Source organism: Ranitomeya imitator, chromosome 1 (assembly GCF_032444005.1).
Source record: "Ranitomeya imitator isolate aRanImi1 chromosome 1, aRanImi1.pri, whole genome shotgun sequence".
In the NCBI taxonomy this organism is placed as follows: Eukaryota; Metazoa; Chordata; class Amphibia; order Anura; family Dendrobatidae; genus Ranitomeya; species Ranitomeya imitator.
The window spans coordinates 707,299,130-707,325,330 of record NC_091282.1 but is presented as its reverse complement, the minus strand read 5'-3'; the positions used below and the strand labels follow the sequence as shown (position 1 = coordinate 707,325,330).

Below are 26,201 nucleotides of genomic sequence, written 5' to 3'. Positions count from 1 at the left end.
GCGATAAGGGATCAGCTGAGGCCGCCCAGTCTGGAGCAGGTGTAAGGACATGTGTAAGCGGCAAACCTATTTACTGCACAAGGCCACGAATCCCAGCCACGCAGTGTGATTTTTTGAAAACACACTGTGGGTCTGGGATTCATGTCCATCGCTAACCGCAACGGCCGACATGAAATGAGGTCAGAAGACAGGAAGCGCTCACAGCGCATGGCCAAGGGATCACAATAGCGCAGACTCCTGTACAGCAAATAACAACGCTCAGGAATCTGCGCCCAGTACCTAGGTGCAAATTTTGACACCTGTGCTGCGTCTCGTTAAAAAGACAAGTCACGCCTCCACAACTGTTTGACAGTATAATGGGCTAAATAGTGTACGTGTTTTAGTCAGCGTGTGCAAGGAGCAAAACAAATAGAGCAACCTTTCACTTGTGCAGCATTAATGCTGCACAAGGTGTGGCTCTTGTACCTTGCAACACCTGAGGGGGGGTTAAAGGTAACCTTTGAAATTGGTTCAACTAGGCTTCGGCCTACACTCTGCTCCTCTACTCCTCCTGCTGACCCTGGGCTCAAACACCGCTAGTTTTTGCCAGGAAATGCTAGCTGCACAGAGAAAAACACCAGCCAATGTGTTAGTGGGGTTCAGCACCGCCAGCTGTTCCCCTGCTGTGTAGTCGGCAACGTGTCCAGCACAAGCCACGCTGGCACAACAGAACAAAAGCTGCCACCAGTGCAGGCTTCGGCCTACACTTTGCTCCTCTCCTCCTCCTGCTGACCCTGGGCTCTAACAACGCCAGTTTCTGCCCGGACATGCTAGCTGCACAGAGAAAAACACCAGCCAATGTGTTAGTGGGGTTCAGCACCGCCTGCTGTTCCCCCGCTGTGTAGCCGGCATCGTGTCCAGCACAAGCCACGCTGGCACAACCGACCAAAAGCTGCCACCAGTGCAGGCTTCGGCCTACACTTTGCTCCTCTCCTCCTCCTGCTGACCCTGGGCTCTAACAACGCCAGTTTCTGCCCGGACATGCTAGCTGCACAGAGAAAAACACCAGCCAATGTGTTAGTGGGGTTCAGCACCGCCTGCTGTTCCCCCGCTGTGTAGCCGGCATCGTGTCCAGCACAAGCCACGCTGGCACAACCGACCAAAAGCTGCCACCAGTGCAGGCTTCGGCCTACACTTTGCTCCTCTCCTCCTCCTCCTGCTGACCCTGGGCTCTAACACCGCTAGTTTTTGCCCGGACATGCAATCTGCACAGAGAAAAACACCAGTCAATGTGTCAGTGGGGTTCAGCAACGCCAGCTGTTCCCCTGCTGTGTAGCTTGCAACGTGACCTGCAAACGCCACGCAGGCACATGAACTGAAATTGAAGGGAGCCTGCCCCCCACCCACAGGTGTTTCTATGTATATCAGCCACCTTGTACAGCAGTACTGCTGCATTTGTACAAGGTGGCTGACTTTTTCTCCTTGCCCACGTGGAACTCAACACGTACAAAATGTGTCTCATTACAGACCATTACAATGTCCCTGAGGTGTGACTTTCCTTTTTAATGACACGCAGCACCCCCATTGTTAGCGCTGCCCGTCTCCTGACATCATTGGTTGGCTGGCTGTGCCTGTGCGTCCCCCCTGCCCGACACAACGCCCCCCGTTGTCTCATATATTTTGACTGCGAGGGTGTGATTGATGGGCACGAGCAGTGCATATGTTCCCCTGTTTTCACTCCCCTCCTTCCGCCTTCTTCTGACTGTGCGGCCTCATGGCCGCGGCATGCGATAAGGGATCAGCTGAGGCCGCCCAGTCTGAAGCAGGTGTAAGGACATGTGTGAGCGGCGAACATATTTACTGCACAAGGCCACGAATCCCAGCACCGCAGTGTGACTTTAGGAAAAGCCACTGTGGGTCTGGGATTTATGGCCATCGTTAACCGCACCGGCCAACATGAAATGAGGTCATGAGACGGCCTGCACTAACAGGGTATTGCCAAGGGATAACACAAGAGCGCAGTTTCCTGTACTGCAAATAACAACGGTAAGGAATCTGCGCACAGCACCTAGGTGTAAATTTGTACACCTGTGCTGCGTCTCCTTAAAAAGACTAGTAGTCACGCCTCCACTACTGTTTGACAGTATAATGGGCTAAATAGTGTACGTGTTTAATTCAGCGTGTGCAAGGAGCAAAATTAAATAGAGCAACCTTTGACTTGTGCATCATTAATGCTGTTCAAGGTGTGGCTCTTGTACCTTGCAACACCTGAGGGGGGGGGTTAAAGGTAACCTTTGAAATTGGTTCAACTAGGCTTCGGCCTACACTCTGCTCCTCTACTCCTCCTGCTGACCCTGGGCTCAAACACCGCTAGTTTTTGCCCGGAACGGCTAGCTGCACAGAGAAAAACACCAGCCAATGTGTTAGTGGGGTTCAGCAACGCCAGCTGTTCCCCTGCTGTGTAGTCGGCAACGTGTCCAGCACAAGCCACGCTGGCACAACTGACCAAAAGCTGCCACCAGTGCAGGCTTCGGCCTACACTTTGCTCCTCTCCTCCTCCTGCTGACCCTGGGCTCAAACAACGCCAGTTTCTGCCCGGACATGCTAGCTGCACAGAGATAAACACCAGCCAATGTGTTAGTGGGGTTCAGCACCGCCAGCTGTTCCCCTGCTGTGTAGCTGGCAACGTGTCCTGCAAACGCCACGCAGGCACATGAACTGAAATTGAAGGGAGCCTGCCCCCCACCCCCCCAGGTGTTTCTATGTATAACAGCCACCTTGTACAGCAGTACTGCTGCATTTGTACAAGGTGGCTGACTTTTTCTCCTTGCACACGTGGAACTCAACAAGTACAAAATGTGTCTCATTACAGACCATTACAATGTCCCTGAGGTGTGACTTTCCTTTTTAATGACACGCAGCACCCCCATTGTTAGCGCTGCCCGTCTCCTGACATCATTGGTTGGCTGGCTGTGCCTGTGCGTCCCCCTGCCCGACACAACGCCCCCCGTTGTCTCATATATTTTGACTGCGAGGGTGTGATTGATGGGCACGAGCAGTGCATATGTTCCCCTGTATTCACTCCCCTCCTTCCGCCTTCTTCTGACTGTGCGGCCTCATGGCCGCGGCATGCGATAAGGGATCAGCTGAGGCCGCCCAGTCTGAAGCAGGTGTAAGGACATGTGTGAGCGGCGAACATATTTACTGCACAAGGCCACGAATCCCAGCACCGCAGTGTGACTTTATGAAAAGCCACTGTGGGTCTGGGATTTATGGCCATCGTTAACCGCAGCGGCCAACATGAAATGAGGTCATGAGACGGCCTGCACTAACAGGGTATTGCCAAGGGATAACACAAGAGCGCAGTTTCCTGTACTGCAAATAACAACGGTAAGGAATCTGCGCACAGCACCTAGGTGTAAATTTGTACACCTGTGCTGCGTCTCCTTAAAAAGACTAGTAGTCACGCCTCCACTACTGTTTGACAGTATAATGGGCTAAATAGTGTACGTGTTTAATTCAGCGTGTGCAAGGAGCAAAATTAAATAGAGCAACCTTTGACTTGTGCATCATTAATGCTGTTCAAGGTGTGGCTCTTGTACCTTGCAACACCTGAGGGGGGGGGTTAAAGGTAACCTTTGAAATTGGTTCAACTAGGCTTCGGCCTACACTCTGCTCCTCTACTCCTCCTGCTGACCCTGGGCTCAAACACCGCTAGTTTTTGCCCGGAACGGCTAGCTGCACAGAGAAAAACACCAGCCAATGTGTTAGTGGGGTTCAGCAACGCCAGCTGTTCCCCTGCTGTGTAGTCGGCAACGTGTCCAGCACAAGCCACGCTGGCACAACTGACCAAAAGCTGCCACCAGTGCAGGCTTCGGCCTACACTTTGCTCCTCTCCTCCTCCTGCTGACCCTGGGCTCAAACAACGCCAGTTTCTGCCCGGACATGCTAGCTGCACAGAGATAAACACCAGCCAATGTGTTAGTGGGGTTCAGCACCGCCAGCTGTTCCCCTGCTGTGTAGCTGGCAACGTGTCCTGCAAACGCCACGCAGGCACATGAACTGAAATTGAAGGGAGCCTGCCCCCCACCCCCCCAGGTGTTTCTATGTATAACAGCCACCTTGTACAGCAGTACTGCTGCATTTGTACAAGGTGGCTGACTTTTTCTCCTTGCACACGTGGAACTCAACAAGTACAAAATGTGTCTCATTACAGACCATTACAATGTCCCTGAGGTGTGACTTTCCTTTTTAATGACACGCAGCACCCCCATTGTTAGCGCTGCCCGTCTCCTGACATCATTGGTTGGCTGGCTGTGCCTGTGCGTCCCCCTGCCCGACACAACGCCCCCCGTTGTCTCATATATTTTGACTGCGAGGGTGTGATTGATGGGCACGAGCAGTGCATATGTTCCCCTGTATTCACTCCCCTCCTTCCGCCTTCTTCTGACTGTGCGGCCTCATGGCCGCGGCATGCGATAAGGGATCAGCTGAGGCCGCCCAGTCTGAAGCAGGTGTAAGGACATGTGTGAGCGGCGAACATATTTACTGCACAAGGCCACGAATCCCAGCACCGCAGTGTGACTTTATGAAAAGCCACTGTGGGTCTGGGATTTATGGCCATCGTTAACCGCAGCGGCCAACATGAAATGAGGTCATGAGACGGCCTGCACTAACAGGGTATTGCCAAGGGATAACACAAGAGCGCAGTTTCCTGTACTGCAAATAACAACGGTAAGGAATCTGCGCACAGCACCTAGGTGTAAATTTGTACACCTGTGCTGCGTCTCCTTAAAAAGACTAGTAGTCACGCCTCCACTACTGTTTGACAGTATAATGGGCTAAATAGTGTACGTGTTTAATTCAGCGTGTGCAAGGAGCAAAATTAAATAGAGCAACCTTTGACTTGTGCATCATTAATGCTGTTCAAGGTGTGGCTCTTGTACCTTGCAACACCTGAGGGGGGGGGTTAAAGGTAACCTTTGAAATTGGTTCAACTAGGCTTCGGCCTACACTCTGCTCCTCTACTCCTCCTGCTGACCCTGGGCTCAAACACCGCTAGTTTTTGCCCGGAACGGCTAGCTGCACAGAGAAAAACACCAGCCAATGTGTTAGTGGGGTTCAGCAACGCCAGCTGTTCCCCTGCTGTGTAGTCGGCAACGTGTCCAGCACAAGCCACGCTGGCACAACTGACCAAAAGCTGCCACCAGTGCAGGCTTCGGCCTACACTTTGCTCCTCTCCTCCTCCTGCTGACCCTGGGCTCAAACAACGCCAGTTTCTGCCCGGACATGCTAGCTGCACAGAGATAAACACCAGCCAATGTGTTAGTGGGGTTCAGCACCGCCAGCTGTTCCCCTGCTGTGTAGCTGGCAACGTGTCCTGCAAACGCCACGCAGGCACATGAACTGAAATTGAAGGGAGCCTGCCCCCCACCCCCCCAGGTGTTTCTATGTATAACAGCCACCTTGTACAGCAGTACTGCTGCATTTGTACAAGGTGGCTGACTTTTTCTCCTTGCACACGTGGAACTCAACACGTAGAAAATGTTTCTCATTAGAGACCATTACAATGTCCCTGAGGTGTGACTTTCCTTTGTAATGACACGCAGCACCACCCTTGTTAGCGCTGCCCGTCTTTTGACATCATTGGTTAGCTGGCTGCGCCTGTGCATCTCCCCCTGCTCGAAACAACGCCCCTCGGTGTCTTATTTTTTTGGACAGCGAGGGTGTGATTGATGGGCATGTGCAGTGCATATGTTTGCCTGTGTTCACTCATCTCCTTCCGCCTTCTTCAGACTGGGTGTCCTCATGGCCTCGGCAGGCGATAAGGGATCAGATGAGGCCGTCCAGTCTGAAGCAGGTGTAAGGACATGTGTGAGCGGCAAACATATTTACTGCACCAGGGCACGAATCCCAGCACCGCAGTGTGATTTTTTAAAAACACACTGTGGGTCTGGGATTCATGTCCATCGCTAACCGCAACGGCCAACATGAAATGAGGTCATAAGACAGGAAGCGCTCACAGCGCATGGCCAAAGGATCACAAGAGCGCAGACTCCTGTACAGCAACTAACAACGCTCAGGAAGCTGCGCCCATGCAAAAAGGTGTTGTTTTCGACACCTGTGCTGCTTTTCTTTAAAAAGACAAGTCACGCCTCCACTACTGTTAAACAGTATAATGGGCTAAATAGTCTACGTGTTGCATTCAGCTTGTGCAAGTAGACAAATTAATAGAGCAACCTTTTACTTGTGCAGCATTAATGCTGCAGAAGGAGTGGCTCTTGTTCTTTGTAACACCTGAGGGGGGGTTAAAGGTAACCTTTGAAATTGGTTCAACTAGGCTTCGGCCTACACTCTGCTCCTCTCCTCCTCCTGCTGACCCTGGGCTCTAACAACGCTAGTTTTTGCCCGGAAATGCTAGCTGCACAGAGAAAAACACCAGCCAATGTGTTAGTGGGGTTCAGCAACGCCAGCTGTTCCCCCGCTGTGTAGCCGGCATCGTGTCCAGCACAAGCCACGCTGGCACAACCGACCAAAAGCTGCCACCAGTGCAGGCTTCGGCCTACACTTTGCTCCTCTCCTCCTCCTCCTGCTGACCCTGGGCTCAAACACCGCTAGTTTTTGCCCGGAAATGCTAGCTGCACAGAGAAAAACACCAGCCAATGTGTTAGTGGGGTTCAGCAACGCCAGCTGTTCCCCCGCTGTGTAGCCGGCATCGTGTCCAGCACAAGCCACGCTGGCACAACCGACCAAAAGCTGCCACCAGTGCAGGCTTCGGCCTACACTTTGCTCCTCTCCTCCTCCTCCTGCTGACCCTGGGCTCAAACACCGCTAGTTTTTGCCCGGAAATGCTAGCTGCACAGAGAAAAACACCAGCCAATGTGTTAGTGGGGTTCAGCACCGCCAGCTGTTCCCCTGCTGTGCAGCTTGCAACGTGACCTGCAAACGCCACGCAGGCACATGAACTGAAATTGAAGGGAGCCTGGCCCCCACCCCCAGGTGTTTCTATGTATAACAGCCACCTTGTACAGCAGTACTGCTGCATTTGTACAAGGTGGCTGATGTTTTCTCCTTGCCCACGTGGAACTCAACACGTACAAAATGTGTCTCTTTGAGACCATTCCACTGTCCCTGAGGTGTGACTTTCCTTTCTAATGATACGCAGCACCCCCCTTGGTAGCGCTTCCCGTCTTCTGACATCATTGGTTGGCTACTTGCGCCTGTTCGTCCGCCCTGCCTGAATAAAATGCTCCTCGTTGTCTTAATTATTTTGACTGCGAGGGTGTGATTGATGGGCACGAGCAGTGCATATCTTCGCCTGTCTTAACTCATCTCCTTCAGCCTTCTTCAGACTGTGCAGCCTCATGGCCGCGGCATGCGAGAAGGGATCAGCAGAGGCCGCCCAGTCTGAAGCAGGTGTAAGGACGTGTGTGAGCGGCCAAAATATTTACTGCTCAAGGCCACGAATCCCAGCACCGCAGTGTGGCTTTATGAAAAGACACTGTGGGTCTGGGATTTATGGCCATCGTTAACCGCACCGGCCAACATGAAATGATGTCATAAGATGGGCAGCGCTAACAGGGCATTGCCAAGGGATAACACAAGAGCGCAGACTCCTGTACAGCAAATAACAACGCTCAGGAAGCTGCTCCAAGCACCAAGGCGTTATTTTGGACACCTGTGCTGCGTCTCATCAAAAAACCAAGTCACGCATCCACTACAGTTTGACTGTAGAATGGGGTAAATTGTGTATGTCTTTCATTCAGCGTGTGCAAGTAGACAAATTAATAGAGCAACCTTTCACTTGTGCAGCATTAATACTGCACAAGGTGTGTCTCTTGTACTTTGTAACACCTGAGGGGGGGGTTAAAGGTTTCCTTTGAAATTGGTTCAACTAAGCTTCGGCCTACACTCTGCTCCTCTCCTCCTCCTCCTGCTTCAACACGGGCTCTAACATCGCTAGTTTTTGCCCGCAAGTGCTAGCTGCACAGAGAAAAACACACGCCATTGTGTTAGTGGGGTTCAGCAACGCCAGCTGTTCCCCCAGTGTGTAGCCGGCAAAGTGTCCTGCAAACGCAACGCAGACACAAAGCTGCCTCCAGTGCAGGCTTCGGCCTACACTCATCTCCCCCTGCTTACCCTTTGCTCCAACACCGCTAGTTGGGGCTCTAGGAAGACAATCTTTAATAGGCAAGGCAACGCATCCGTGTTCCAGCACCGCCAGCTGGTTCTCGGCAGTGTTCTTGTCACAGGTACTCCCTCGTGCCAAGCCTGGTTTCAGCACCGTCAGCTGTTTCCGGGTTGTGTCAACTTCACTGAGACGCCTATGCTTGCCCCGTCGTGGTGCGGTCGAGTTTGCCAACTCCAGGGTGCCTCCAGTTTAGGAGCTTCCTATGTGGGCTGCGTGAACTGGTAGTCAAGGCTGGTTCTGTAGTGCCAGTAGGCCCAGCTCCCCCTGTAGGACTGTTGGGGTTCGGTAACTGCGGCTGCCTCGCGGCCTAGCTGTTCTCTCCTCTCCTGTGGACCTTGGGGTCCACCACCTGGTTCCAGCACCGTCAGCTGGTTCCGGGCCGAGCCTTTGGCTTAGGTGCCTCCTCCTGGGTATCCGAGTTCCGCCAACGCCAGGCGGTCCTTGGTAGTGCTTTTAAGCGCGGGCACCTACAGCTTAGTAACCGGGTTCCAGCACCGTCAGCTGGTCCTCGGTCGTGCCATTGGCTCTTGCACACTGGGGCAACGCATCCGGGTTCCAGCACCGCCAGCTGGTTCTCGGCAGTGTTTTTGTCACAGGTACTCCCTCGTGCCAAGCCTGGTTTCAGCACCGTCAGCTGTTTCCGGGTTGTGTCAAGCTCACTGAGACACCTATGCTTGCCTCGTCGTGGTGCGGTCGGGTTAGCCAACTCCAGGGTGCCTCCAGTTTAGGAGCTTCCTATGTGGGCTGCGTGAACTGGTAGTCAAGGCTGGTTCTGTAGTGCCAGTAGGCCCAGCTCCCCCTGTAGGACTGTTGGGGTTCGGTAACTGCGGCTGCCTCGCGGCCTAGCTGTTCTCTCCTCTCCTGTGGACCTTCGGGTCCACCACCTGGTTCCAGCACCGTCAGCTGGTTCCGGGCCGAGCCTTTGGCTTAGGTGCCTCCTCCTGGGTATCCGAGTTCCGCCAACGCCAGGCGGTCCTTGGTAGTGCTTTTAAGCGCGGGCACCTACAGCTTAGTAACCGGGTTCCAGCACCGTCAGCTGGTCCTCGGTCGTGCCATTGGCTCTTGCACACTGGGGCAACGCATCCGGGTTCCAGCACCGCCAGCTGGTTCTCGGCAGTGTTCTTGTCACAGGTACTCCCTCGTGCCAAGCCTGGTTTCAGCACCGTCAGCTGTTTCCGGGTTGTGTCAACTTCACTGAGACGCCTATGCTTGCCCCGTCGTGGTGCGGTCGAGTTAGCCAACTCCAGGGTGCCTCCAGTTTAGGAGCTTCCTATGTGGGCTGCGTGAACTGGTAGTCAAGGCTGGTTATGTAGTGCCAGTAGGCCCAGCTCCCCCTGTAGGACTGTTGGGGTTCGGTAACTGCGGCTGCCTCGCGGCCTAGCTGTTCTCTCCTCTCCTGTGGACCTTCGGGTCCACCACCTGGTTCCAGCACCGTCAGCTGGTTCCGGGCCGAGCCTTTGGCTTAGGTGCCTCCTCCTGGGTATCCGAGTTCCGCCAACGCCAGGCGGTCCTTGGTAGTGCTTTTAAGCGCGGGCACCTACAGCTTAGTAACCGGGTTCCAGCACCGTCAGCTGGTCCTCGGTCGTGCCATTGGCTCTTGCACACTGGGGCAACGCATCCGGGTTCCAGCACCGCCAGCTGGTTCTCGGCAGTGTTCTTGTCACAGGTACTCCCTCGTGCCAAGCCTGGTTTCAGCACCGTCAGCTGTTTCCGGGTTGTGTCAAGCTCACTGAGACACCTATGCTTGCCTCGTCGTGGTGCGGTCGGGTTAGCCAACTCCAGGGTGCCTCCAGTTTAGGAGCTTCCTATGTGGGCTGCGTGAACTGGTAGTCAAGGCTGGTTCTGTAGTGCCAGTAGGCCCAGCTCCCCCTGTAGGACTGTTGGGGTTCGGTAACTGCGGCTGCCTCGCGGCCTAGCTGTTCTCTCCTCTCCTGTGGACCTTCGGGTCCACCACCTGGTTCCAGCACCGTCAGCTGGTTCCGGGCCGAGCCTTTGGCTTAGGTGCCTCCTCCTGGGTATCCGAGTTCCGCCAACGCCAGGCGGTCCTTGGTAGTGCTTTTAAGCGCGGGCACCTACAGCTTAGTAACCGGGTTCCAGCACCGTCAGCTGGTCCTCGGTCGTGCCATTGGCTCTTGCACACTGGGGCAACGCATCCGGGTTCCAGCACCGCCAGCTGGTTCTCGGCAGTGTTCTTGTCACAGGTACTCCCTCGTGCCAAGCCTGGTTTCAGCACCGTCAGCTGTTTCCGGGTTGTGTCAAGCTCACTGAGACACCTATGCTTGCCTCGTCGTGGTGCGGTCGGGTTAGCCAACTCCAGGGTGCCTCCAGTTTAGGAGCTTCCTATGTGGGCTGCGTGAACTGGTAGTCAAGGCTGGTTCTGTAGTGCCAGTAGGCCCAGCTCCCCCTGTAGGACTGTTGGGGTTCGGTAACTGCGGCTGCCTCGCGGCCTAGCTGTTCTCTCCTCTCCTGTGGACCTTCGGGTCCACCACCTGGTTCCAGCACCGTCAGCTGGTTCCGGGCCGAGCCTTTGGCTTAGGTGCCTCCTCCTGGGTATCCGAGTTCCGCCAACGCCAGGCGGTCCTTGGTAGTGCTTTTAAGCGCGGGCACCTACAGCTTAGTAACCGGGTTCCAGCACCGTCAGCTGGTCCTCGGTCGTGCCATTGGCTCTTGCACACTGGGGCAACGCATCCGGGTTCCAGCACCGCCAGCTGGTTCTCGGCAGTGTTCTTGTCACAGGTACTCCCTCGTGCCAAGCCTGGTTTCAGCACCGTCAGCTGTTTCCGGGTTGTGTCAACTTCACTGAGACGCCTATGCTTGCCCCGTCGTGGTGCGGTCGAGTTAGCCAACTCCAGGGTGCCTCCAGTTTAGGAGCTTCCTATGTGGGCTGCGTGAACTGGTAGTCAAGGCTGGTTATGTAGTGCCAGTAGGCCCAGCTCCCCCTGTAGGACTGTTGGGGTTCGGTAACTGCGGCTGCCTCGCGGCCTAGCTGTTCTCTCCTCTCCTGTGGACCTTCGGGTCCACCACCTGGTTCCAGCACCGTCAGCTGGTTCCGGGCCGAGCCTTTGGCTTAGGTGCCTCCTCCTGGGTATCCGAGTTCCGCCAACGCCAGGCGGTCCTTGGTAGTGCTTTTAAGCGCGGGCACCTACAGCTTAGTAACCGGGTTCCAGCACCGTCAGCTGGTCCTCGGTCGTGCCATTGGCTCTTGCACACTGGGGCAACGCATCCGGGTTCCAGCACCGCCAGCTGGTTCTCGGCAGTGTTTTTGTCACAGGTACTCCCTCGTGCCAAGCCTGGTTTCAGCACCGTCAGCTGTTTCCGGGTTGTGTCAAGCTCACTGAGACACCTATGCTTGCCTCGTCGTGGTGCGGTCGGGTTAGCCAACTCCAGGGTGCCTCCAGTTTAGGAGCTTCCTATGTGGGCTGCGTGAACTGGTAGTCAAGGCTGGTTCTGTAGTGCCAGTAGGCCCAGCTCCCCCTGTAGGACTGTTGGGGTTCGGTAACTGCGGCTGCCTCGCGGCCTAGCTGTTCTCTCCTCTCCTGTGGACCTTCGGGTCCACCACCTGGTTCCAGCACCGTCAGCTGGTTCCGGGCCGAGCCTTTGGCTTAGGTGCCTCCTCCTGGGTATCCGAGTTCCGCCAACGCCAGGCGGTCCTTGGTAGTGCTTTTAAGCGCGGGCACCTACAGCTTAGTAACCGGGTTCCAGCACCGTCAGCTGGTCCTCGGTCGTGCCATTGGCTCTTGCACACTGGGGCAACGCATCCGGGTTCCAGCACCGCCAGCTGGTTCTCGGCAGTGTTTTTGTCACAGGTACTCCCTCGTGCCAAGCCTGGTTTCAGCACCGTCAGCTGTTTCCGGGTTGTGTCAAGCTCACTGAGACACCTATGCTTGCCTCGTCGTGGTGCGGTCGGGTTAGCCAACTCCAGGGTGCCTCCAGTTTAGGAGCTTCCTATGTGGGCTGCGTGAACTGGTAGTCAAGGCTGGTTCTGTAGTGCCAGTAGGCCCAGCTCCCCCTGTAGGACTGTTGGGGTTCGGTAACTGCGGCTGCCTCGCGGCCTAGCTGTTCTCTCCTCTCCTGTGGACCTTCGGGTCCACCACCTGGTTCCAGCACCGTCAGCTGGTTCCGGGCCGAGCCTTTGGCTTAGGTGCCTCCTCCTGGGTATCCGAGTTCCGCCAACGCCAGGCGGTCCTTGGTAGTGCTTTTAAGCGCGGGCACCTACAGCTTAGTAACCGGGTTCCAGCACCGTCAGCTGGTCCTCGGTCGTGCCATTGGCTCTTGCACACTGGGGCAACGCATCCGGGTTCCAGCACCGCCAGCTGGTTCTCGGCAGTGTTTTTGTCACAGGTACTCCCTCGTGCCAAGCCTGGTTTCAGCACCGTCAGCTGTTTCCGGGTTGTGTCAAGCTCACTGAGACACCTATGCTTGCCTCGTCGTGGTGCGGTCGGGTTAGCCAACTCCAGGGTGCCTCCAGTTTAGGAGCTTCCTATGTGGGCTGCGTGAACTGGTAGTCAAGGCTGGTTCTGTAGTGCCAGTAGGCCCAGCTCCCCCTGTAGGACTGTTGGGGTTCGGTAACTGCGGCTGCCTCGCGGCCTAGCTGTTCTCTCCTCTCCTGTGGACCTTCGGGTCCACCACCTGGTTCCAGCACCGTCAGCTGGTTCCGGGCCGAGCCTTTGGCTTAGGTGCCTCCTCCTGGGTATCCGAGTTCCGCCAACGCCAGGCGGTCCTTGGTAGTGCTTTTAAGCGCGGGCACCTACAGCTTAGTAACCGGGTTCCAGCACCGTCAGCTGGTCCTCGGTCGTGCCATTGGCTCTTGCACACTGGGGCAACGCATCCGGGTTCCAGCACCGCCAGCTGGTTCTCGGCAGTGTTTTTGTCACAGGTACTCCCTCGTGCCAAGCCTGGTTTCAGCACCGTCAGCTGTTTCCGGGTTGTGTCAAGCTCACTGAGACACCTATGCTTGCCTCGTCGTGGTGCGGTCGGGTTAGCCAACTCCAGGGTGCCTCCAGTTTAGGAGCTTCCTATGTGGGCTGCGTGAACTGGTAGTCAAGGCTGGTTCTGTAGTGCCAGTAGGCCCAGCTCCCCCTGTAGGACTGTTGGGGTTCGGTAACTGCGGCTGCCTCGCGGCCTAGCTGTTCTCTCCTCTCCTGTGGACCTTCGGGTCCACCACCTGGTTCCAGCACCGTCAGCTGGTTCCGGGCCGAGCCTTTGGCTTAGGTGCCTCCTCCTGGGTATCCGAGTTCCGCCAACGCCAGGCGGTCCTTGGTAGTGCTTTTAAGCGCGGGCACCTACAGCTTAGTAACCGGGTTCCAGCACCGTCAGCTGGTCCTCGGTCGTGCCATTGGCTCTTGCACACTGGGGCAACGCATCCGGGTTCCAGCACCGCCAGCTGGTTCTCGGCAGTGTTTTTGTCACAGGTACTCCCTCGTGCCAAGCCTGGTTTCAGCACCGTCAGCTGTTTCCGGGTTGTGTCAAGCTCACTGAGACACCTATGCTTGCCTCGTCGTGGTGCGGTCGGGTTAGCCAACTCCAGGGTGCCTCCAGTTTAGGAGCTTCCTATGTGGGCTGCGTGAACTGGTAGTCAAGGCTGGTTCTGTAGTGCCAGTAGGCCCAGCTCCCCCTGTAGGACTGTTGGGGTTCGGTAACTGCGGCTGCCTCGCGGCCTAGCTGTTCTCTCCTCTCCTGTGGACCTTCGGGTCCACCACCTGGTTCCAGCACCGTCAGCTGGTTCCGGGCCGAGCCTTTGGCTTAGGTGCCTCCTCCTGGGTATCCGAGTTCCGCCAACGCCAGGCGGTCCTTGGTAGTGCTTTTAAGCGCGGGCACCTACAGCTTAGTAACCGGGTTCCAGCACCGTCAGCTGGTCCTCGGTCGTGCCATTGGCTCTTGCACACTGGGGCAACGCATCCGGGTTCCAGCACCGCCAGCTGGTTCTCGGCAGTGTTTTTGTCACAGGTACTCCCTCGTGCCAAGCCTGGTTTCAGCACCGTCAGCTGTTTCCGGGTTGTGTCAAGCTCACTGAGACACCTATGCTTGCCTCGTCGTGGTGCGGTCGGGTTAGCCAACTCCAGGGTGCCTCCAGTTTAGGAGCTTCCTATGTGGGCTGCGTGAACTGGTAGTCAAGGCTGGTTCTGTAGTGCCAGTAGGCCCAGCTCCCCCTGTAGGACTGTTGGGGTTCGGTAACTGCGGCTGCCTCGCGGCCTAGCTGTTCTCTCCTCTCCTGTGGGCCTTGGGGTCCACCACCTGGTTCCAGCACCGTCAGCTGGTTCCGGGCCGAGCCTTTGGCTTAGGTGCCTCCTCCTGGGTATCCGAGTTCCGCCAACGCCAGGCGGTCCTTGGTAGTGCTTTTAAGCGCGGGCACCTACAGCTTAGTAACCGGGTTCCAGCACCGTCAGCTGGTCCTCGGTCGTGCCATTGGCTCTTGCACACTGGGGCAACGCATCCGGGTTCCAGCACCGCCAGCTGGTTCTCGGCAGTGTTCTTGTCACAGGTACTCCCTCGTGCCAAGCCTGGTTTCAGCACCGTCAGCTGTTTCCGGGTTGTGTCAACTTCACTGAGACGCCTATGCTTGCCCCGTCGTGGTGCGGTCGAGTTAGCCAACTCCAGGGTGCCTCCAGTTTAGGAGCTTCCTATGTGGGCTGCGTGAACTGGTAGTCAAGGCTGGTTATGTAGTGCCAGTAGGCCCAGCTCCCCCTGTAGGACTGTTGGGGTTCGGTAACTGCGGCTGCCTCGCGGCCTAGCTGTTCTCTCCTCTCCTGTGGGCCTTCGGGTCCACCACCTGGTTCCAGCACCGTCAGCTGGTTCTCGGCAGTGTCTTTTGCTCTTGTACCTTCTGCTCCCCATCCTGGTTCCAGTACCGTCAGCTGGTTCCGGGCAGAGCCTTTGGCTTAGGTGCCTCCTTCTGGGTATCCAAGTTCCACCAACGTCAGGTGGTCCTTGGTAGTGCTTTCAGGCACGGGTACCTCCTGCTTAGTAACCGGGTTCCAGTAACGTCAGCTGGTCCTCGGTAGTTCCATTGGCTCTTGGACCTTCGGCTACCCATCCGGGTTCCAGTACCGTCAGCTGGTTCTCGGCAGTGTCTTTTGCTCTTGTACCTTCTGCTCCCCATCCTGGTTCCAGTAACGTCAGCTGGTTCCGGGCAGAGCCTTTGGCTTAGGTGCCTCCTTCTGGGTATCCAAGTTCCGTCAACGTCAGGCGGTCCTTGGTAGTGCTTTTTAGCACGGGTACCTCCTGCTTAGTAACCGGGTTCCAGTAACGTCAGCTGGTCCTCGGTAGTTCCATAGGCTCTTGAACCTTCGGGTAGCCATCCGAGTTCCAGTTCCATCAGCTGGTTCTTGGCATTTTCTCAGCCTTCTTGTACCTTCTGCTACATTTCCAAGTTGAAGACCCTAACGTCGACGACCCGGAAGACCACCACGATGACGACGACACGGAAGACCACCCCGATGACGACGACGACGACGGCGGAGACGACGACGGCGGAGATGACGACACTGGAGACGACGACCCTGGAGACGACAACATGGAAGACCGAGAAGCAGAAGAACAAGAGGCTGCAGAACAAAGAGCAGAAGAACATTAAGCATAAGACTTAATATCAGAGCAAAAGATATTATCTAAATTATATGCAGAAGAAGACTAAGCAGTGTATGGGGGTGAGTCCGTTCCTCCTCGTGGTGCCCCTGGATAAAGCCTGATGCTGCAGGCCAAACTGAACGCGGACAAATGTAACTTTTGTGACTGGCAGAACGGAAGGTGTAATCTTCAAACTTTTATAGATAACAACTACGGGAATGCCTGTCACAAATGAGAATATGATGAAGAAGTAGAATAGGAAGAATAATAACAGTGGAATAAAAAGAATATGTAGAATAAGAAGAATAATAATAGTTGAATAAAATGAATATGAAGAATGTAATAAAAAAAAAAAAATAGGTAGAAGATGAAGAAGAAGATGAATAAGGTGAAGAAGTTGATGTCAAAGATGCTGATGATGATGAAGATGAAAGTGTGGGAAAAGAAAAAAAAAAAGAAAAAAAAGAAGGGGAAGGGCGTGGAATAGTGAAACATCAATATCTGACAAAATAAAAAAAAAATTTACATAGTCAATATCTTTGTCACTCCGAACGTCTTAAAAAAAAACAAAAAACATGCTATTCTATTTGATTGGGATAAACCTCTATGACTTTAATGTCTCCGCCACCTCCCCAAATACATCCGGCATTATTCTTAGTTGTTTTCCTTCATGTAGAATGAACCTACAAGGAAAGAAAGGGTTTATTTTAATTCCGATATTTTGGTCCCATTGACTTGCATTGGGATCGGGTATCGGTATCGGCGATATCCGATATTTTTTGAATATCGGCCGATCCAAACCGATACCGATACTTTCCGATATCGGAAGGTATCGCTCAACACTAGTGATATGTAATGTGGTCATTTATTCCAATAGATACCTCTTGCAAACATCAAATTGTAATTACGGTAAACATGCATTATAGGTTATAAATAATCTATCGTTAGATCATGTATACAGTAACACTGGGGGAGAAAGGTCCATCATGGTCAACCTGTCTTTTTCCTTGTCAACTATTTTCCTATAAAACTATATATACATACATATTTACAGCTCTGGCAAAAAGTAAGAGACCACCACATCAAAACCCTGTCATGAGCAGCCCAATCTCCAGACCTGAACCCCATTGGAAACCTCTGGAATGTAATCAAGAGGATGATGGATAGTCACAAGCCATCAAACAAAGAAGAACTGCTTATATTTTTGTACCAGAAGCAGTGTGAAAGACTGGTGGAAAGCATGCCAAGACACATGAAAGCTGTGATTAAAAATCATGGTTATTCCACAAAATATTGATTTCTGAACTCTTCCTGAGTTAAAACATTAGTATTGTTGTTTCTAAATGATTATGAACTTGTTTTCTTTGCATTATTTGAGGTCTGAAAGCACTGGGGTTTAAAAAAAAAATCAGTTTATTCTAACAAGATTTTATTAGGGTAATATATATCATTATAATTTCACAATTCGTGGTGTCTGGAGAGCTGGTAATTCTACTTACACAATCCATATTTTAAGAGCAGAATTAAACTTGTATTATTATTATTTATTATTATTTATTTATATAGCACCATTAATTCCATGGTGCTGTACATGAGAAGGGGTTACATACAGGGTTATAGATATCGTTTACAGTAAACAAATTTACAGTGACGGACTGGTACAGAGAGGAGGGGAGAGCAATCAGTGCAATTTATAACTCAATACATAGCAAATGGGTGATCAATTAAATAAACCCCTAGGGATAAAAAATAACTTCTGAGCACTATGCTGTATAGACAAAGACACATTTGTCAAAAGTAATTTACGCCAAAATTTTAGTGTGCTCACTTCACCTCTGACACTCCATATTTATCAAATGTCCCTTCTTGATAATAAACTCGGCAAAAACATTGCCAACGCAACTTTTTAAGCAAGTGTAGTACACGTCCCAATGTTAGACAAGAGCCTTAGAACAATTTGAGAAATGTCAAAGCTGAAATTTTGTGTATGTTAGAAAAGAGTGGGAGGCTATTGTGTCAAATAACACACATTAATGCACAATTTTGCCCAAATTGTGACTTTCTAGGCTTGTTAAAAATGGCTGCAACTTAAAGGTTTGCACACATCTGTAATATAGTTGTAATGCGTGTATCAGTCCCATCAAGAGGAGACCATTGACTCTAGGGATTTGGGAATAGGTTGTAGTACACCATATCTTCCTCTGAGCAAAAAACCTGGTAATTATATATCTGATTCAGAAACCTTTGGATCTGTGGTTTTAAATTCCAGCTCATTATGTAACATTCTTGCAAACAGAGAGGAAAAAATAAATAAATCCATTCTCAAATAACCTGAGGTGTGCATTTAGTGGACAATGGAGAGCAAAATCCAAAAGCTTCTTGACAGTTACCGAACTGAACAAGTTTGCGCAATATGGCATTTGTGCCAAAAAAAAAAAAAAAAAAATCAACCTTGAAATTCTTGATTCTGACAAGGCACAAAGAAGGAAAAATGCAAAAGCTAAAAAAGTAGGTGTACACAGTTGGAGGAGGAAACTGCAGACTCCTCCGCTAACACCTACTGCTAAAAACCACCGCAGTTCGGGTCAGAGATGTGGCTGAAGATTCCTTTTTAACTTTTCAGCCTTCATAAAAGCTGGGCCTGGCTATGGGTCTAGACCTGAACAGATGGAACTGTAAATTATAAATGCTAAATGAAGCTATTAATCAGCTTGATACATAAACCGGTGGCTAATTGAGAGTAATGTCCTGCAGCTTTTTTGGACAAAATTGTAATTATAGTGCCGCAAATAATAATAACACCTAATAAATATCCGATTACCGACTCTAGAATGACTTCATATACAACTGCTAACGAGGATAATTAGGACAGGAATTACCAGGCCCGAGCCGCATGATCTTTGGAAGAAGACCTTTGTAGAGAGCCAGGAACCTGAAAAGACATGAACAACAGGTGTTATCCATTATGTACCATATATTAGTACACACACTTTATAATGGAAGCAATAGAGAAGAATTTATATATGACGGACACAGACAGAAGAGGCAAGAACAATATAATGGCCCTTAATAGTCCAATAGCTCCTTATAGCGCACAATTTGCCTGCTTTGGAGGTAGTAGTGGCCTCTCCTTACATCTTTGGTCCCCATGCGACTGCACATGTTGCACCAATATGTCCGTCCCTGATCTGCTGGCTGTAGGTGAAGACTGACAGCAGTGGCGGCAGAATTAGTATGGAAAATATTAAAAAGTATTGTCCCACCTCAATGACCCCTTCTTTAATGAAGCCCTCCTAATATCCATTTGCATTGCAGATGTGCTGTGAGAAAATCTTCTTCAAATCATTGACGTGTTGTGGATTTAAATTCTGCAGCTCAGGTTAATTTTTGCTGTAGATTTTTTTCTCAACATATAGATGACATTTTTTATGACCCCAGCCGCAACACGGCTACTAATATGCTGCGGATTTTCAGCCTGAATCCGCAGTACAACTGACCCATGAGGACATACCCTTAGGGACTCTGCAGAACAAGATGACTGTTCAAACCAAGTGCAGGTGCTCGGTGCTTCATGGCGGGGCCGATCATTTATATACACCTTCTCACCTGCTTGTTTTCTATCCATCTAAACCCTTCTCTGGCCCTATGAAGTCAGAGCAAGTAATGCTTACAGAGGACCTGCTCAAAGTAACCAGTTTGCGTTGTTATTTCATACCCACTGCTCCTTTAAGTATGTATTAAAGTACTTGGCAATCCAAGGAGAATATATATATATGCAGATTTATGATTTTATTGTAGGCAATCCAGAAATTACATAATGTTCCGACCCCAGAGGTGGACAGTCCTCTCATACGGATTGTCTCATGATATATGTGAGAGCTCCAGTGGTGGCTGAAAAGGTAATGAGAGAGGTGCGGTCTTAGCCTCTTAGCGGCTGCGGTTGTATTACTTTTGTACCCACCACTGCAGCTCTTACATATATCTTGTGACAATCTAGATCTAAGGAAGGGCCATCTCTGGGGCTGGAACATTTAATTTCTGGATTGCCTACAATGCATATATTCTACTTTGAGTGCCAACTACTATAATACAATAATTTATGGAGTGAAACCCTTCTTGAGCACCGCCTCCACGGAACTGCCATATATCTATAAGGGTATGTGCACACGATGCAGATTTAGTGCAGAACTGCAGCAGATTTTTCTGCAGCAGAAACGCTGCAGAACTGCACTGTGATCACAGTACAATGTAAATCAATGTGAAAAAAAAAAAGCTGTGCACATGGTGCAGAAAAATCTGCGCAGAAACGCTGCAGATTTCAAAGAAGTGCCTGTCACTTCTTTTGTGCAGTTCTGCAGCGTTTCTGCACCCCTCCATAATAGAAATCTGCAGGTGCGTTTTTGATGCGTTTTTTATGCGTTTTTGATGCGTTTTTTATGCGTTTTTTATGCGTTTTTTGTGCAGATTTGTGCTCAAAAAACGCATCAAAAACGCATAAAAAACGCATCAAAAACGCATAAAAAACGCACCTGCAGATTCTGCCAGGAGATGCAGATTTAGTGCAGAACTGCAGCAGATTTTTCTGCACCAAATCTGCATCGTGTGCACACAGCCTAACACTTGCTCCTTTGAGTATTGTTTTTTAAATAAATCAGCCATCCGGTTCCAGAGACATTAGCCTTTTATCTAGTTCAAATGTTATGGTCTTTACAAGGGGGTGGTGTTCAGCGGGCAATAATGTAGAACATAATATGGACACACCCCTGAGGATCCTGTGAGCCACTCCCATTTGAAAGATTATCAAAATTAGCACCAAATAAAAATGCCGATATCTCAAACTAAATGGTGGATTTATAAAGAAAAAAATAATAATAAAAAAGGACAATACTCAGGGGAGCAGTAGGAATTAATTAAGAGAAAAAATGGCCACTTTAGATGTGGTTATAGTTCCTCTTTAAAGGGAGCTTGACAGCTAAATCATGTTGCCCAACCCGCTGGCAGCATGAATCAGATACTGTCTCTGCTATTTCAGGTAAGTACGTATTACTAATGAACACTGTGGCATTTCACAGAAAACATACATTAGGGTATGTTTCCACGTTCAGGAAATGCTGCGTTTTTGACGCTGCGTTGGGCCATAGCGTCAAAAACGCAGCGTCCAGATGTTACAGCATAGTGGAGGGGATTTCATGAAATCCCATCTCCACTATGCAGTAAAAAACGCATGCGGCAGACCCGCGAAAACGGACATGCGGAGCGTCTTTCAAGACCAAATCCTGAAGCAATCCTGAACGTGGACACATACACTAGCAGATCAGGTGACTAGACTAAGATGCAGCTCCTTTACCACTACACACACTTAAGGAGAGACCTGTCACTCAAGTGAAGCGAGATGTGGTGAATGAAGCCTTTTACTAGTCCCCTGAGCTGCAAAGTCACTGGCCAAATTTTCTGTTTTCTCTGATACACTGCAGTGTTTTATAGTAAAACGAAACAGGGTTTGAGCAGCATGAATCAGCTGTCAGGTTCCCTTTAAATATCATACTGGGTATATCTATAAGAACAATTACCAGACATAATTGTATTATTGAATTAACTTTGTTAACAAGCAGGGGTGATCTGTTAATAAGTCTGCTATCAGCACAAAACAGGGCTGTTTATGGCAGTCTACATTCGGTTCTACCACTGCCTACTAGACTTATAAGCAAGTAAGAAAAATAAATGAATATATTATTGATAATATCTGCAATGCAGCAGTGGAGTGTCTACATTATTTTGTACCCCGGGAGAGATAAGGCCCCACCATACATATTAGGGATAAGTTAGAAGCATAATCTGAGATATGGGAGCCTCACAACTCTACTCCAACAAATATAGCCTGGGGAAAGAATGATTGTTGAATTCCAACATGCAATCCTTTCGTTCTCTTGGTATATAACATTGGCGATAATAAGTGTCAGGCAGAAACGTACCCCCCCACTCCCCGTGAACAACACATGTTCTGCTGAACCAAATGTTCATGTGTATAGGGGAGTCGGAGGAGATATCTGTCAACCAATGAGCATTTATTTCCTATATTGGGCACCTTTATTGTTGGATACTTAAAGACTACCTATTCAGGCGGTAGGATAGTGCCCATGGCACAACCCTTGGCACTCACAATATTCGAGTTCAGGGCATGCAAAAAATGCGGGTGATAATTGTTTCTGAAATTTAATCCAATCCATTTGTTAATCAAATGCAAATGTATCATGACTTGGATCGGTAAGGGGCTTGTGACCGGTGACGTCTGGGGGCAGAGACCTCTCTAAGCCAAGCATTGTTAATGGATCTCATAATTTAGTGCTGCTGCATAAGCAAACCACTATGCTGGCAAGATGATCCGTTAAGGTGTCAATCTGTTGCAACCAACTCCCTCATCTCTAAATGATTAGGAATTCTCAATGCTAAAGTTGCCAGGTAGTTGGAATTTTATTAGATTTTAACATTGAAAATCAAAAGCAAGACGCACGCTAATAAGTAAAGGAAAGTAAGCAGAACATATGTAACAAAGTAAAAATATGACATAATCCTCATACCCTTCTTCTTTATAAACCGTAATAATTGTCTTCCGACAGCTGCGATATTTAATGACTCCAGGTTCTGGCTGTGGCCCCTGAATCCGACTCTTGGCCACATCAAATGGGATGTTAATGATGGAAGCTAGCGTCCCAGAGGCCAAGCCAATTGTAAACTTCCTTAAGAACTCCAGCCTTGCATCCTAGATAAGCAACGACACATGCAAAATCCTATGAGAAAAGTGTGACGCAAAGTCAAGAAACTTACATTGAGCATTCCAAATTCTGGCACAGGTTTCCTCCTCCAGAAACCATCATCCTATAATTACAGTGATAGAGAGATTTAAAAGCTCAGGAAGATAACCGTGAAACCACAGCTGGGTGGAGTTCTGCCAGCACCTAAGTAGTGGTCTCATTTACATGGCACCGGCTCCAAGAAGGAGAAATCCTATGAACAGGTGGGTAAACTATCGGGAGATAAAATGGATTTGCCAAGAGCAAACGTGACACCTTATGATAAAAATAATCTTCATCTGGGACTTGTATTTTTGCCGACACCTGTACCATACAATGAGGCATACTTTTTAGAAGAAAAACATCTTAAAGCTTAGCACGCCTTTGCCCGAACATTAATCCTGACCTCCTTATTGAGCAGAAAAAACACATCTCCTCATTGCCCCAACAAGCGCCTTCCACTGGGAGCAATACGGCTGTAAAGAAGTTTTTCGTCTGGTTTAGGTGTTCTGCTAATGCTGTGTTTTCCTGCCTGTGTCGGTGGGGGAGATGTTATTTGCTCGGAGCTTCATATGGGGGGTTTAAGAGGATTCTGGGTAATGTGCCTTTAATCAGCAACCTGGCACCCAGCACAATAGACTCCTTGCAGAGAGATGCGGGAGGATTTCCGCGGGTTGCAAAGATTCTTCCCTGACAATCCCATTGGCTCTGTTTTCGCACATGGTCCAAATCGCCTGTGGGCACATTTCCTCACACAGGATTCATAAATACAGTCCATAACGAGACTCTGGTTTCGGCATATGGGGATGATTTGTGTAATTGGCCTTTACAATGTACTTAGTATTACTGTATCAAAACACAAGAAACCTGAGTACTCTATTAGCTAATTGGCCAGAATATTTTACAAATGACAGCAAGCCCCTGCACCAGGAAGCTCGCTAAAGCGTATGTATGTGTCCACAAGACCCCCAAATGCTAAATTAAATAAAGGCGGAAAAAAAATTAAAAAAAATAAAAAAGCACGCACACACTCGCTCATATAACGCTGTTGCTGGCCTGCAGGTTTTTTCCACATTTCTCCTCAGATGTCGCAGATCTGTCAGCAGGAAATGTTCTCTCACTACTAAACTAACAAGCTCGCTGTGGTAATGCACTGCGGGGCCGTGCCCTTGAATTAAATAGCTTTTACCTACAGAAGGCATCAGGATATGGTTTAAAGGAGCAGTCACACTCCTAGGAACATGAAAGCACCCAGCCATGTTACCGGAGCTTAATATTTTAAACAATCAGATAATTATTTAAAGGTGGACATCAATCATTTTTTTTTTCATTTTTTACATTTTAATTAAAAGAGTTTAACAAAAAATATTAGCCCTTTGGTTCTTGGGTGATAGGATGAACATTTGTAAAATGTGAAAGAAGTTTTAAAATAATACAAAAAAAAGTGAAAAAAAAAATAAGTACAAAGTTTCCTGATATAAAATATATATGCTAGTCAATGTCAGCAAATACTGTTAGCTTCAGTTTTAGATCTTTTTATTTTGTGCTTTAGATACTTTCTGTATCTTATTCATCAAAGGGTGTGCCTTAGAGAAAAAGGGGTGCAGCGTAAAATGGGAGAACATGTATCAAATTGGGCCAAAACTTAAGTGAAAAAAGTGAAAAGTAAACAACCAAATGTTGGCGTAAAGTTTGTCAAGTGTCTAAAAATACATGACATTTATCATCGAGCGTGAGCCGCTGTAATTTGGTGCACTTTTCTGACTGTTTTATCCAAGTTTGAACTAAATAGTGGAAAGGACAAATAAATCTGCCCCATAGGGCTTTATGGACAGCCGAACTTAAAATTGCATTTACTGGATGACCCATATTTTTAAATTAATGTTGGGTGCTTCCAAGCACGGATTGGAAAGCATGGACTGTCTGCGGGTCTTCAGACCTGAACTCGACAGCCTCATATAAGTCTATGAGGCTGTCCAGCCCGATACGAGAGACCTGGGGACAGTCCGTGCTTGGACTGAGTTTCTTGGATGTTTGCATGAGCCCGTAAGTGTTGCAATCCAGGGTGGGAGTGTACTTCTATGTCCATAGCCTCTTCACTAAGTGATGCAATAACAGGGTGCTAATAAGCTTCTAAAGCAGTTTAGAAAGCCTGAAAAAAAAGTTCAAACAAATTTGAAAACAAGTTTTAAAAGTATTAAAAAAATAAAAAAAACAAATAAAAAAGCTGACAGCTTTCAGTTATGCCGGAGTCCCCGGATCAATTAGTCACCGCTCACAGTACTGAGTGCAGCGGCTGTAAGCATACCCCGGTACTGATTGACAGCTGGATCAGCAGCTCATCGGTGCAGAGACGGTTGTCTGTCAATGCTGGGGGGGATAAATACAGCCACTGCTCTCATTGCTGTGAGAGATGGTTGTTATTGATTTGGGAATGCCTGCGTTAATGAAAGCCAGAGGCTACCGAGAGAGATAAAGTTAACTTTTTCCCGGGTGCCCCACTTTAACACTGTAGCCAGACACCTTCATAATGCTATTACCCTGCAAATTAAACCCATCTCTGCAAAGTAACAGTGTTATTATGTTATCAGACCTGTTAGGTTCTCTTTAATAAGTAAATGACTTGTTAAGATCTATGGGCCTGGACATAAATATCCCTGAGAATCTGCCTCCAGAGCTTATTTTATATGTAAGGGACGTTATCCGTGTGAGACATGTAATGAATGATAGTCTGCTCTCCTGATCTATATGTCTCACACTGGTAACACTCCTTTCATATACACACGTGGACAAAATTGTTGGTACCCATCGTTTAATGACAGAAAATCCCACAATGGTCACAGAAATAACTTGGATCTGACAAAAAAAAAATCTAGGAAAAATTAACAAATGAAAGTCAGACATTGCTTTTCAACCATGCTTCCACATAATTAAAAAAAATAAAATAAATAAAGCTCATGAAATAGGCCTGGACAGAAATGATGGTACCCTTAACTTAATATTTTGTTGTACAACCCTTTGAGGCAATCACTGTAATCCTGTAATTGTCAATGAGACTTCTGCACCTCTCGACAGGTATTTTGACCCACTCCTCAAGAGCAAACTGCTCCAGTTGTCTCTTGTTTGAAGGTTGCCTTTTCCAGACGGCATGTTTCAGCTCTTTCCAAAGATGCTCAATAGGGTTTAGGTCAGGGCTCATAGAAGGCCACTTCAAAATAGTCCAATGTTTTCCTCTTAGCCATTCTTGGGTGTTTTTAGCTGTGTGTTTTGGGTCATTATCCTGTTGCAAGACCCACGACCTGCGACTGAGACCAAGCTTTCTGACACTGGGCAGCACATTTCTCTCTAGAATACCTTGATAGTCTTGAGATTTCATTGTACCCTGCGCAGATTCTAGACACCCGGTGCCAGATGCAGCAAAGCAGCCCCAGAACATAACAGAGCCGCCTCCATGTTTCATAGTAGGGACAGTGTTCTTTTCTTGATAAGCTTCATTTTTCTGTCTGTGAACATAGAGCTGGTGTGCCTTGCCAAAAAGTTCCATTTTTGTTTCATCTGTCCATAGGACAGTCTCCCAGAAGCGTTGTGGCTTGTCAACATGTAGTTTGGTAAATTCCAGTCTGGCTTTTTTATGATTGTTTTTCAACAATGGATCTTAAATTTCTGAATTATAT

At 49.4% G+C, this 26,201-nt stretch overlaps 1 protein-coding gene across 1 annotated transcript in view; it reads right to left on the bottom strand.

Annotated features, from left to right (window-relative positions):
- SLC25A21 (solute carrier family 25 member 21) overlaps nucleotides 1-26,201 on the bottom strand; it is a 592,393-nt gene that overhangs the window by 13,725 nt on the left and 552,467 nt on the right. The window contains exons 9-10 of the mRNA XM_069731960.1: nucleotides 22,315-22,496; nucleotides 18,616-18,668 (exon numbers count right to left, since the gene is read on the bottom strand). Coding sequence (XP_069588061.1) covers nucleotides 18,616-18,668; nucleotides 22,315-22,496 — 235 coding nt within the window. The remainder of the gene's footprint in view (nucleotides 1-18,615; nucleotides 18,669-22,314; nucleotides 22,497-26,201) is intronic.